The 13,405-nt window shown below is 41.8% G+C and overlaps 1 protein-coding gene and 1 pseudogene across 1 annotated transcript in view; one reads left to right on the top strand and one right to left on the bottom strand.

The window, feature by feature from the left end:
* The window catches only part of ZSWIM5 (zinc finger SWIM-type containing 5), a 93,919-nt gene that overhangs the window by 38,237 nt on the left and 42,277 nt on the right, over positions 1 to 13,405 (bottom strand). Inside the window, exons 3-5 of the mRNA XM_006098199.3 lie at positions 6,034 to 6,390; positions 3,655 to 3,803; positions 1,034 to 1,184 (exon numbers count right to left, since the gene is read on the bottom strand). Of these exons, the coding sequence (XP_006098261.1) occupies positions 1,034 to 1,184; positions 3,655 to 3,803; positions 6,034 to 6,390 (657 nt within the window). The remainder of the gene's footprint in view (positions 1 to 1,033; positions 1,185 to 3,654; positions 3,804 to 6,033; positions 6,391 to 13,405) is intronic.
* Positions 2,987 to 3,131, top strand: LOC111827816 (annotated as a pseudogene).

Genomic DNA, 13,405 nt, shown 5'->3' with positions numbered 1-13,405 from the left:
CGAGAACAGTGGTGATGGGAAATAAAAAGTGGAAATGGACACTAAATTGCATTATGAAGACTAGACAATCAATGAAGTTGGTGACTGGATATAGGAAATGAAAGAAAAATAAGTGCTCAACAAGTTTGGCAGAGTAAGGAATGGTGGAGGCAATGCTAGAGTCAGGGGAACCTTTTTTGGTAGGAGGCCTGAGTTCATTTTAGATTTCCCAAGCTTAAAGTGATGAGGGGATTCTTTCCAGTGGAAAAGGTCCAAGGGTAGCTGCTAATATGGGACTGAAACTCATAAATGAAAAAAAGATGAGGCTGAGATCACATAGAGGTAAACACTGAAGACACGATATAAAAAACAAATTTTAAGAGTTTTCAAGGAAGTATAGAGAAAGAAGAATAGAAATCCAAGGCCCAACTCTTGGAAACTGCCATATGTCTGTTTTAGAATGAAAAAGACCAGACCCAAAAAGGGGAAGAAAAATAAGACTGATAACTATTTGGACAGCCAGGCTAGTACCACACAACAGAAGCCAAGGGAAGAGGTTTTCTCTCAGCAAAGGTTTCTATGTGGTATCATCTGGAGCAGAATGCTGATGTCAATAACAAAGCACAATGAAGTAGAAGCTACACAGGTGAGTTGAGAATTACTCTGGTGGCCTCTGTAGAGCCTAAATCTTTCACCAGCTGGGCTAAAGTTCACTCAGCAAGATCTATGTAATGATTGATGGTAAGTGTTCATGAACACTGTTGCCAGGGAGCAAGCTGGTAGGACAGATACAACACTTCTCTGGGATACAGGGACTTACCTAGCTCATCCCAGAGCTGCCTGCACTTATCTGTCATGCTTGTTCCTTGCTGCCTCCAGAGTGTGAGTCGTGGGTCAGCCATAAACTGCTCAGTTATTAGTGTCAGCATCCTGGCTCCATTGGAATCTCTCATCCGCAGCATTTCTCGAACCTGACACATAAGGAAGGGCAAGGGGTTGGTGACTACACATCATAAAAAAGTAAGATAAGAAGAGAGGGGATACAGGGACTTACCTAGCTCATCCCAGAGCTGCCTGCACTTATCTGTCATGCTTGTTCCTTGCTGCCTCCAGAGTGTGAGTCGTGGGTCAGCCATAAACTGCTCAGTTATTAGTGTCAGCATCCTGGCTCCATTGGAATCTCTCATCCGCAGCATTTCTCGAACCTGACACATAAGGAAGGGCAAGGGGTTGGTGACTACACATCATAAAAAAGTAAGATAAGAAGAAAGAAGAGGAGCGGGAGGAGAAGGTGAAGTGTCATCTCCAAAGAGCCTTTAGAAGTCCTCTTGTTCTGTAAGCAAGTTTTCTGCATGTATCAAGAAAGCCTGCTGTACACAACTGAGATACCGCTTCATATCCACTAGTATGGCTAGAATAAAAAAGTCAGATAACAACAAGTATTGATGAGGATGTAGAGAAATTGGAACCCTCATACACCGTTGGTGGGAATGTAAAATGATGCAGCCACTTTGGAATCAGTCTATTTAGTTCCTCAAACAAGTATAGTTATCATATGACCTGTCAATTCCATATCCTAGAGAGAAATGAAAAGGTATGTTCACAGAGAAACTTGTACAAGAATATTTCTAGCAGCATTATTTATAACTAGTGGCCTGGTGCATGAAATTCATGCACATTAAAAGGGAATTAATTAGAGTAAATATTTTAATATTGCTATTTGCCCTTTGTCTATAATAGAAGTGTCAGAGAAATAAAATTAGTAAAATGTATATGAAAATATTCCTCCTGTCAGAGTCTGGGGCACACCATGGAACCCAGAGTCAAGTTCCCGCCCACCTGCGTGCACCTTGAAGTTGCGCGAGACCCAGACCTGGCCAGCCCCACCCGTCAATCCCTGCCAGGCGGGGGGCGCAGCCTCAGGTCCCCCATCAAGCCCCGCCAGGTGGGGGGGCGCAGCCTCAGGTCCCCTGTCAAGTCCTGCTGAGCAGGGGGCGCAGCCTCAGGTCCCCTGTCAAGTCCTGCTGAGCAGGGGGTGCAGCCTCAGGTCCCCTGGCCCGGCGCTGAGGCAGGGGGGCGTGGCCTATGGTCCCCCAGCCCGGTGCTGGGACGTAGGGCGCGGCATGAGGTCCCCCGTCAAGCTCTGCCGGGCGGGGGGTGCAGCCTCAGGTCCCCCACTCTGGCCTGGCGCCATGTAGCCTCAGGTCCCTGCTGATTGCTCGTTACGGCTCGTTACGGGAACCCCGCCTCCGCTGTGGGCGCAGACATCTTATGATGGTGTGACGAAGTGAGGGTCAATTTGCATATCACCTCTTTGTTATATAGGATAGCCAAATGGTGGAAACAATCCAATGGCCATCAATATGCAAATGGATAAACAAATGTAGGGTATCCATATGATGGAATATTATTTGGCCATAAAAAGGAACAAAATACTGATAGACGCTATTAATGCAGATGACCGTTGAAAATATTATGCTAAGTGAAGGAAGCCAGTCACAAAAGACTACATACTGCATGATTCCATTCCTACTAAGGTCCAGAATGGGGACATCTAAACACAAAGGGTAGATTAGTGGTTATTTAGGGCTGGGGGAGGAGACATGCAGGATAGGGAATGATAACTAAAGGGTATGGGGTTTCTTATTGAGATGAAAAAATGTTCTAAAGTTGATTGTGGTGATGGGTGCACATATTTGAATATTCTAAAAATCACTGAATTTTACACTTTAAAATGGGTGAATTTTTAAAATATATTTTTAGTGATTTGAGAGAGGAAGGGGGAGGAATGGAGAGACAGAAACATTGATCAGGTGCTTCCTACATGTCCCCTACTGGGGATCGAGTTCACAGCCCAGGCTTATGCCCTGACCGGGAATTGAACCTTGATTTCCTGGTTCATGGAGTTGATGCTCAACTACTGAGCCACACTGGCTGGACTAAATTGGTGAATATTATGGCATGTGAATTATATGTCACTAAATGTGTTTTTAAAAACAGGGCAAGAACCCCCTGGCAATGGGCAAGGAGACACCTGATTGGTGGTGTTGCTCTTATATCAATCAGGGGCAAAGCAGATGTACAGTCCTTAGTTCATCCTAGCTTGATGCCTGTGTTGGTGGCCAGAGCTGTTTCATGCCTGAGGCACATAAATAAAAAAAAATAAAAACAGGGCAAGAAAGCCTGCTGTGAGAGCCCCCACCACCAAAAATCTCTTCAAGGCCTCATCAGACAGTCTTGGATTCAAATCTTCATTACTAAAACCCCCAGCAATGCTAACTCATTTAGAGAGTGGAGCAGAAGGAAGAGGACTACCAGGGTGAGGTAGTAGGGTTCCCTGGATGCAACCTGCTTAGGTCTGCTCTGATGAACCTCTCCTAATAGTTTTCAAGCATTTGATAGAGCTAAAACAAGTGAGCTGGCTCCAAGCATGAAGCCAAAAGTGTGGTAAGAGAAGGTGGGGGTGGGTGGGTGGGCAGAGATTAACCAAAGAACTTGTATGCTTATATGCATAATCCACGGACACAGACAGTAGTGTGGTGAAGGCCTGGGGTGGGGGGTGGGGGCAGGGCTAGAAAGGGTGGATATGGAAAAAAGGGGACATCTCTAAAACTTTCAACAATAAAGTTTTCTTAAAGTAAAAAAAAACAAACAAAAACCCTTTTCATATCTTACCTTGGCAAACATTGAATTGAGCTGCTTCCCAGAGCCATAGTAACAACCCTGGGAGAGAAAGAGCTTCACTTGTTCTTTCACCTGTTCTTCATCCAAATGCCAACAGTTCTCGTCATCAATGCTGGCTCCAGCTGTGGGGTCAGGAGCACCTGTGAGAAATGGGAACCATGAAATGAATTCCCTGAGTTCATATGCTTCACATTTAGCAGGAGTGGAAATTTGTGAGTGTATTCAAAAACATTTGCAGATGACATAATAGCATATATAGAAAACCCTATACTTTTATAAATTTATACTCAAAATATCTTTCATATCTTGGTTCACCTCAACAACACCAATTAAAACACAGTTTTAGCTATTTACACATCCCTTTCCCCTAGTAGCCTGTTAGCTCATTGCTCACAGTTAAATTGCAAGTTGAATCCATGGTTAAATCACCTATGGCACAGTGCTGGTAATGTGATAGACACCCAGTGAATGTTTGTGGAATGAAAATGGAATCTTATCTCACTTTCTCAAAGACGGAGTCTTGTAATAGATTTTAAGAAACCTGCCTCCAAGTGACAATAGACTGTAAGTCAATACTGTATAGGAATGGTCACACAAAGGTTACAAATTTATGTCATGTTTAATCATTTTTCTTTTTCTCTATATTAAAGCCCTGCTTAAATGAAATCCAGTTCTGCACAGCAAAGCTTTTCTGGTGCATCTTATTCCCGAGGGATCAGGAGGGTTCACACATTCATTTAGTCCACAAATACTAATTAACACATATGATCTTCCACTTTATAGTAGGGTAGTTCCTCCTTATCCATTAGGTATACATTCCAAGACCGCCAGTGGATGTCTGAAACCACAGATAGTACTGAACCCGATATATACAATGTTTTTTTCTTATACATACATACCTATGATAAAGTTTAATTTATAAATTAGGCACAGTGAAAGATTAGCAATAATAACTAATAGTAAAATAGAATAATTATAACAATATACTGTAATAAAAGTTACGTTATTGTATTGTACTCACCTTTTCACTTAAAGGAAGCACTTTACAACTTTTCTTTGGTATATCCGAATTGCCAACATCACTACTCTTGTGCTTTGGGGCCATTACTAAATAAAATAAGGGTTACTTGAACACAAGTACTGTGATACCAGGGCAGTTGTGATAACCAAGATGGCTAATAAGTGGCTAACAGGTGGGTAGTGTATACAGTATGGATATGCTGGACAAAGGCATGATTCATGTCCTGAGTGGGACAGAGCAGTACAGAGTGAGATTTTATCACACTACTCAGAATTGTGTGCAAATTAAAACTTATATGAATTGTTTGTTTCTGGAATTTTCACTTCAATATTTCAGACTGCGTTTGACTACAAGTAACTAAAACCATAGAAAATGAAGCTGCTAAGGGAGGACTAGGATATCCATTATTTGCTACTTTTCTTCAAATGTATTATTCTAACCAGAGTCCTGATCATATCACTTCCCTGCTCAAAAGTCTTCATGATGATTCAGAATCTTACTAAATTAAGTCCAGATGCCTTAGAACAGTGGATCTCAACCTTCTGGCCCTTTAAATACAGTTCCTCATGTTGTGACCCAAACATAAAATTATTTTCGTTGCTACTTCATAACTGTAATGTTGCTACTGTTATGAATCGTAATGTAAATATCTAATATGCAGGATGGTCTTAGGAGACCCCTGTGAAAGGGTCGTTCGACCGCCAAAGGGGTCGCGACCCACAGGTTGAGAACCACTGCCTTAGAGTTTGGCATTCAAGGCCCTCCATGCACAGGCTCTATCTTTCATTTCTAGCACTGTCTTCCCTATACTTATGCTATGTTCCAGCTAGAAACTTAGTATTCCCAGAAGTCAACAACATTTCCTTATGACTTTAGTTATGCTTTTCTCTTTACTTCCCTCCCTCTTTCCCCAGCCTATTTTTTGGCTAAAAACAACACTTCTCATTGTCAGTATTTCCTCAGATCTAGAGTCAGGCCAACAATGAGAAATGGAAACCATAAAATAAGTACACAGAGAGGCTAATGCTGCCCAAGTTCATGTACTGCTTAGTTCACTTGGCAAGAGGGACTCTTTTTTTAACCCCCTTTCTGAATTAGCCATACACCTCATTGCCACCTGTCAAAGTATATATGTACAAATAAAGGCAGTAACACTCTTCTGAGCACTTTATTATTACTTCTCTTTAAGACCTGTTGCATTTTGTTTTACATTGAAATTTTAATTTTTCATATATTCCCAACTAAATTGATTAAGGTTAACTGATTATAATTGCAAAAATATCCCAACCTCTAAACATAAAATAAAGCAACTAAGTAGATTTTTAGCAACAAAAATATTGTACAATTACCATTCACTTGGTTGATTTCTGAGTTGGAGGATAGAATCTCATCTGCCAGTTTCTGTGCAGTAGGAAGAACTTCAGTGTGGTGGGCTGTGATTAAATATTGAATAAACTTTTGTAGCTGGTCCCTATTCATCTGGAAAAGGGTTTCTGAGATAGGAAGACGCAATTTGACTTGGTCTGGTTTACGGATCCTGTAGAGTGAGAGTGCTACCACATGAGCACAGTAGAATATGTCCTTGTTGCCACAGCCACATGTCACTGAAGTGATTTTGCATCGATCAAAACTGATTGCAACTTTGTAAGTCATTGCTGGTTCAGAAGTAGTGGCTGGCTCAGTCACTGTGCCACTGAGATGGAAGCCTAAGGAAACAAAAGAAAGTGTGTTTAGAAATTCTGTAGTAAAAAACTTGAAGATTTTCATCTTGCATTTTAATTAATCAATTCAGATACTATTTGCTGAGTATCTCCTATATATATGGTAGGCCCTGCCAAAGATAGGTCAATGCAACATGGGTATTGCTCTTCAGGAACACACAATCTAGAAGGAGTCTTTATCCTAGAGTCCTCCTGAACTAATAAGACAACTTTTGTTTGTACATATGTACATTTTTCTGGGGCGATAGTTCATAGCTTTCATCACAAGTCTCAAAAAGGTTAATAAGGAAACCAAAATAAGTTAAAAAAATATCTGTAGTAAATTTTGAGCTCTATCTATCTATTCATCTCAAGGCTCATATCAGCACCTACTGGGCAGTAGTTTGGGGGACAAAGAGTTTGCAAGTGAGAGGTGCTTTCTCCCTCAACCTGATTTTCAGCTTTAATCTCTCTACCGCAGCCATGTAGCTGGCTAACGAGGGATGGTAACTAACAGGATGTCTGATCATAGAAAGCCTTGTGCTATATGGGCCTGAACAGCAAGGACTCATGTGTTTGGCCTTCCCCTTCCTGTGTGTGTGTGTGTGTGTGTGTGTATGCAGTTTGTATTCTCTGGGAGTGCCTCCTGCCATTACAGGTGGCTTATCTGTGGTGCACTGTCCCAAGAGAGCAGATGCAGAGGTCTGTGTTAGGACTGCCTCTGAGCTGTCTTCCCTCTCCAGGCCAAGATGCCTTACTCGGTGCAGCTTTTCAGTCAGCCCACATCACTGTGCTTGAGAAATCATGGGTCACTGACTGGATATTGTGCAGAACTATTATTATACCTGGTCTCTCTTCCCACTCTGGGATTACTGTGCAATAAATACATATACACTGAGTGGCCAGATTATTATGACCGGCCATATTATTATGACCACCCCATCAGTACTTCGTTGGGCCACCTTTTGCCTTCAATACTGCAGCGATTCTTCTTGGCATTGACTCCACGAGATGTTGAAAGGCTATGCGAGGAATCTGACACCATGCCTGATGAATAGCACTGTCCAGTTCTGTGAGATTTGATGGTTGTGGAACCAGCTGCCTGATGGCTCTTTTAACTTCATCCCACAAATGCTCAATTGGATTGAGATCTGGTGATTGTGGGGCCACCTAAGCAAGGTAAAGTCTCCCTCATGTTCTTAAAACCACTCCTGCACAACAGGAGCACCGTGGCATGGCGCACTGTCTTGTTGGAAGAAGCCATCTCCATTGGGATACGCCATCAACATGATAGGATGAACTTGATCAGCAGTGATACTTAGGTATGTTGTGCTATTTAGACGTTTATAATGATCTGGCCCTCTAGCAACTTCAGCGCGAAATTATAGCTAATTTGCCTACAAATGTCAGGTGGTCATAATAATCTGGCCACTCAGTGTATATCAACAATTGAATCTAAAAAAATAAATGAACAAGGAGAACAGAGACAGACTCATAGATACAGAGAACATTTTGATGGTTGTCAGATGGGAGAGGGGTTGGGAGAATGGTGAAAAAGGTGAGGAGATTAAGAAGTACAAATTGGATGTTACAGAATAGTCATGGGGATGTAAATTCAGCATATGAAATATGGTCAATAATCCTATATAATAAAACCCTAATATGCAAATCAACCGAACGGGGAATGACCGGCAGAACGAATGGTCGCTATGATGCGCACTGACCACCAGGGGGCAGACGCTCAATGCAGGAGCTGCCCCTAATGGTCAGTGTGCTCCCACAGGGGGAGCGCAGCTCAACCAGAAGCTGAGCTCACAGCTGGCAAGCGCAGCAGCAGTGGCGGGAGCCTCTCCCGCCTCCGCTGCAGGTGGAGGGTAAGGAGCGAGGGGTCCCAGACTGCGAGAGTCCTGGACTGCAAGAGGGATGTCAGACTGCTGGCCTAAGCTGGCAGGTGGACATCCCCCGAGGGGTCCTGGACTGTGAGAGGGTGCAGGCCAGGCTGAGGGACCCCCTATTCCCCCCTCAGTGTACAAATTTTGTGCACTGGGCCTCTGGTATTCTAATAACTATGTATGGTGTCAGATCGGTTCGAGACTTATCGGGATTGATCACTTAGGAAGTTATATAATGTCTGATCACTGGAGTGTACACTTGAAACTAATATAATACTATATGTCAACTGTAATTAAAAAATAAAAATGATTAAAAAAATAAAATAAAACCCCACAGCCTGTAAAAAGTTAGAATTGGGATATGAACACAGTAAGTTTGGCTCCAGAGACCTTCCTTCTTATTATTACGATATATTGAATATGACTATGCAGTTTAAATTATGTATACAAAACTTTATAAAAGTAATTAGCAAGTACAATTCTACAAAAAATGCACTAATGACAAGTCTGTAAACTCTGGTGTTTGCCTGATTTCCTGGGCAATTGTTCAAGGCAACTGAAACTGACTGCTCTGTGATGCTCTCACAGTTGGAATGACGGGCTCATGAACTCATCTGTACAAGACAATGTCTCAGCATAATGAGTGAGTCATCTGCTGAGAGTTCTAAAGGAAAGCACTTCTCAGTACAGCCCTCTGACACTATTCAGTCTTTTGTGTTTCTGAGTGCAAGAAAGGCTCTAGTAAAGCTTGGGCAATTAAAACCACTTTGCTCATTGCTCTTTTGATTCACCAGACCCATGAGCAGGTGCTAATGCATGAAAATGAATATAATTTCAGCCAATGGCAGGGAAAGGAGAGCTGTGGTTTATAGAAAGAATTATTTTCCTTATAGTTGGTTTAAGAGTATATTGTGTGTGTGTGTACACACTCTATATAAACTAGGTAACTCCTTTGAATGAGTATATTTTCCTCTTGAATACATTTGGTTTTGATGATATTGTATCATGTACATTAAACTTTCTCACTTAATTTCTGATTCCTGGAAGGCCACAACAGTATACCAGCAGTCACTCTTTCTCTTTTCTGTCACCTAGCAAAACGGTAGCCACACAAAGGAATAAACAGTGATAGCGACATCCTCAAAATAACTAATTTTCTTTCCAGAAAGCCTTATTCAAAAGCTGGATAACTACTCTCTAAACAAGAACCCTGGAATGGCTCTGTGGACTCATACTATGATAGAAAGAACGGAGGAATCAGGGTGCTTGCATTCTAATTCCAATATACCTCAATTCCTCTTTGTCTCAGTTTCTTAATTGTCAAAAAGACACAATAATACTTATATACCTATCAGACTCATGTGAAAGTAATTTGTAAAGAACACATTTCCCAGAGATATCATTCAATAGCAATCCCAACTGGCCAGGGCCAGCACCTATATCGGTTCACAGGAAGCAGATGGCGCCCACAACACTGGGTGTGAGTGAGTGAGATTTCAGTGAGGAATAGTATTGTTATTCGGGAATACAAATGATGCTGCCCCATTACCCTGGGAGCTACTTGGTTTGTTTGTATTAGAGAGGTCACCCTAAGCTTCTCAGAGCAGCTGAGTAAGCTGGAGGGCCCTTCTAGTGGCCATCTGCTCCCCTCCCAGACTCCTCTAGCAAATCAAGAGGTTTTCCTTGTATTAACCTCTGGCCCTTCTCAAGCACCAGCTTCTGCAAGCAATGGTCTCCACTCTCCATCTGTGCCAGTAACCAGTTAAAGGACAATGAGGCTCCCCAAGCCCAGGCATTCACTTACAGAGATGCCCTTGCATCACCTAGTTTTCCAGTACTCTTTTACTTGGATCTCTATAAAGGGAGTAGGTATGTAGTTTAAAAGACAGAGTTATTTTTCTTTTGTTATTTTAGAAACATTTTATGTAGAAAAATAAAATGGGAAGAATTTGTTTGGAAAATTCATTAAAAAATCTAACATGCATAAAACAATCACTTAAAAATAGCAATTTCATTTCCACCCCTCTCCCCAATTACTCTGTGGAGCATGAGGACTTAGAGAACAAGTTGTCTTGTATATTGGTGGGTAACCAATCTATTCTAGAACTGCAGATCGGATACCTGCTCCTTAGTTCACTGATTTGAACATAGATTGGGGGAAAATACCACCCTCTTTAGGCAGTTCTCTGCAGAAACAATGTGCACATATACAAGGTACACATGTTGCCAAAATGGATGTTATAGGCTAGTAATTACCACATGGACTATTGATTTGAACAAAGAAAGGGCAACATATAATTGTAAAATGATTTCAGAAATTACCCTATTCCATTCAGTAGCCTACATTACTGGGGGAAAATAAAAATTGAACAATAAACTGCTTTTCAAAAGGAAGAGGATACATGTAGATATTTTTATCAACCACAATATTAACTGATCAAATATTTATTTTTGAGAGTCTTCAAAATAGTATTCAGATTTATTTTAAAGCATTAAAAAATTACCCCGAGAATGCAGACTGGTGCAACCACTGTGGAAAACAGTATGGAGTTTCCTCAAAAAATTAAATATGGATCTGCCATTTGAACCAGTGATCCCACTTCTAGGAATATATCCTAAGAAACCTGAAGCACCAATCAGAAAGAATGTATGCACCTCTATGTTCATAGCAGCACAATTTACAATAGCTAAGATCTGGAAACAGCCCAAGTGCCTATCAGGAGATGAGTGGATAAAAAAGCTGTGGTATATTTATACCATGGAATACTATGCAGCAGTAAAAAAGAAAAATATCTTACCCTTTGAGACAGCATGGAGGGACCTGGAGAGTATCATGCTAAGTGAAATAAGTCAGTCAGAGAAAGACAAGTATCACATGATCACACTCATATGTGGAATCTAAATAACAAAACAAACTGATGAATAGAGTGGATCCAGAGACATGGAAGCATGGAACAGAGTGCAGAATCTCAGAGGGATGATGGGGGAGGATGGGTGGGTGGGAGGTAAACAACCAAAGACCTTGAATGCATATGAATAAATGCATAATCCATGGACACAGACAATAGGGTGCTGAAGGCCAGGGGCAGAGGGGTGTGAGGGGGAGCTGGAGGGGATCAATGGGGGAAAAAGGGGGAAATAGGTAATACTTTCAATAATAAAGAATTATTAATAAACTAGAGGCCCTGTGCACAAAAATTTGTGCACTCGGGGAGGGGCCTTCAGCCCAGCTTGTGCCCTCTCGCAGTCTGGGACCCCTCGGAGGATGTCCACCTGCTGGCTTAGGCCCGCTCCCCGGGGGATTGTGCCTAAGCTGTCAGTCAGACATCCCTCTGGCAGCCCAGGAGTCCTCGGGGGATGTCCACTTGCCAGCGGGGAGCAGGCCTAAGCTGCAGTCGGACATCCTTAGCGCTGCTGAGGAGACAGGAGAGGCTCCTGCCACCACCACTGTGCTGGCAGCCATCAGCCTGGCTTGTGGCTGAGCAGAGCTCCCCCTGTGAGAGCGCACTGACCACCAGGGGGCAGCTCCTGCATTGAGCGTCTGCCCCCTGGTGGTCAATGTGTGTCATAGTGACCAGTCATTCCCAGTCGTTCTGCTGTTAGGGTCAATTTGCATATTACCCTTTTATTATATAGGATAAATAAATAAATTTTAGAATCAGCCTAAAAAAAATCAATGAAAAAAAATATCCAGGGTCGGGGCAAGGAATATTCTCGGGAGACTCATCTCTCTCTCTCTCTCCTCCCTCCCTCCCTTCTCCTCCTACTGTTTCAAAAAATCAATGGAAAAAATATCCTCGGGTGATTAACAACAACAACAAAAATCATATGATCCTATCAACAGATGCAGAAAAACCATTTGTCAAAATCCAACATCCATTATGACCAAAACTCTCAGCAAAGTGGGAGTAGAGGGAACACACTTCAACATAATAAAAGCAAATATGTATGACAAATCCACAGCTAACATCATCCTCAATGAGGAAAAGCTGAAACTATTTTCCTTAAGACAGGGAAGTTTGCTTTGCAAGTCTAAGCCACAACAATCAGACAAGAAAAAGAAATAAAAGGCAAACAGCCCAGCCGGGTGTAGCTCAGCGGTTGAGCGTCGACCCAGGAACCAAGAGGTCGCCAGTTCGATTCCTGGTCAGGGCATATGCCCAGGTTGCGGGCTCGATCCCCAGTGGGGGGCATGCAGGAGGCAGCCAATCAATGATTCTCTCTCATCATTGATGTTTCTATCTTTCTTTCCCTCTCCCTTCCTCTCTGACATCAATAAAAATATTTTTTTTAAAAAAAGGCAAACAAATTGGAAAGAAAAGAGTAAAACTATCATTAATTGCAGGTGACATGATACTATATATAAAAACCCTAAAGATTCTACCAAGAAACTATTAGAACTGATACATGAACTCAGTAAAATAGCAGGATACAAAATTAATACAATATTCAGAAATTAGTTGCTTTTTTTAAAAATCGTCACTGAGGATATTTTTTCTGTTGATCTTTGGAGAGAGAGTGGAAGAGAGGGAAAAGGGGGAGAGAGAGAAACATCAATATGAGAGAGACACACCAACTGGTTGCCTCCCACACGCATGGGTCCGCAACCGAGGTACATGCCCTTGACAGAATCGAACCAGGACCCTTCAGTACTTGAGCTGATGCTCTATCCACTGAGCCAAACGGGCTAGGGCTCAATTGCATTTTTATACATTAATAATGAACTATCAGAAAGAAAAATTAAGAAAAAAATACAATTTACAATTGCATCAAAAAATAAAATACTTAGGAATAAATTTAACCAAGGAAGGAAAAGACCTATACTCAGAAATTATAAGACACTGAAGAAAGATACTGAAGAAGACACAAATAAATGGAAGCATATAACTTGCTCATGGATAGGAAGAATTAACATTGTTAAATTGTCCATATTACCCAAAGCTATCTATGGATTTAATGCAACTCCTATCAAAATACTGAGCTTTTGTTTTTTTAAACTTTTTTTGTTAATCTTCACCCAAGGATATTTACTTATTTATTTATTTTATTCTCTTTTTGGGGGGGGGAGTATGGGAAGGGTGCTGGGAGGGTGGGGGAAGGTGTGGAAAGAGTATGGGGCCGGTTCAGGG

Source organism: Myotis lucifugus, unplaced genomic scaffold (assembly GCF_000147115.1).
Source record: "Myotis lucifugus unplaced genomic scaffold, Myoluc2.0 scaffold_222, whole genome shotgun sequence".
NCBI lineage: Eukaryota > Metazoa > Chordata > Mammalia > Chiroptera > Vespertilionidae > Myotis > Myotis lucifugus.
The sequence above is the reverse complement of the archived record's forward strand: the minus strand, read 5'-3'. Positions and strand labels throughout refer to the sequence as shown.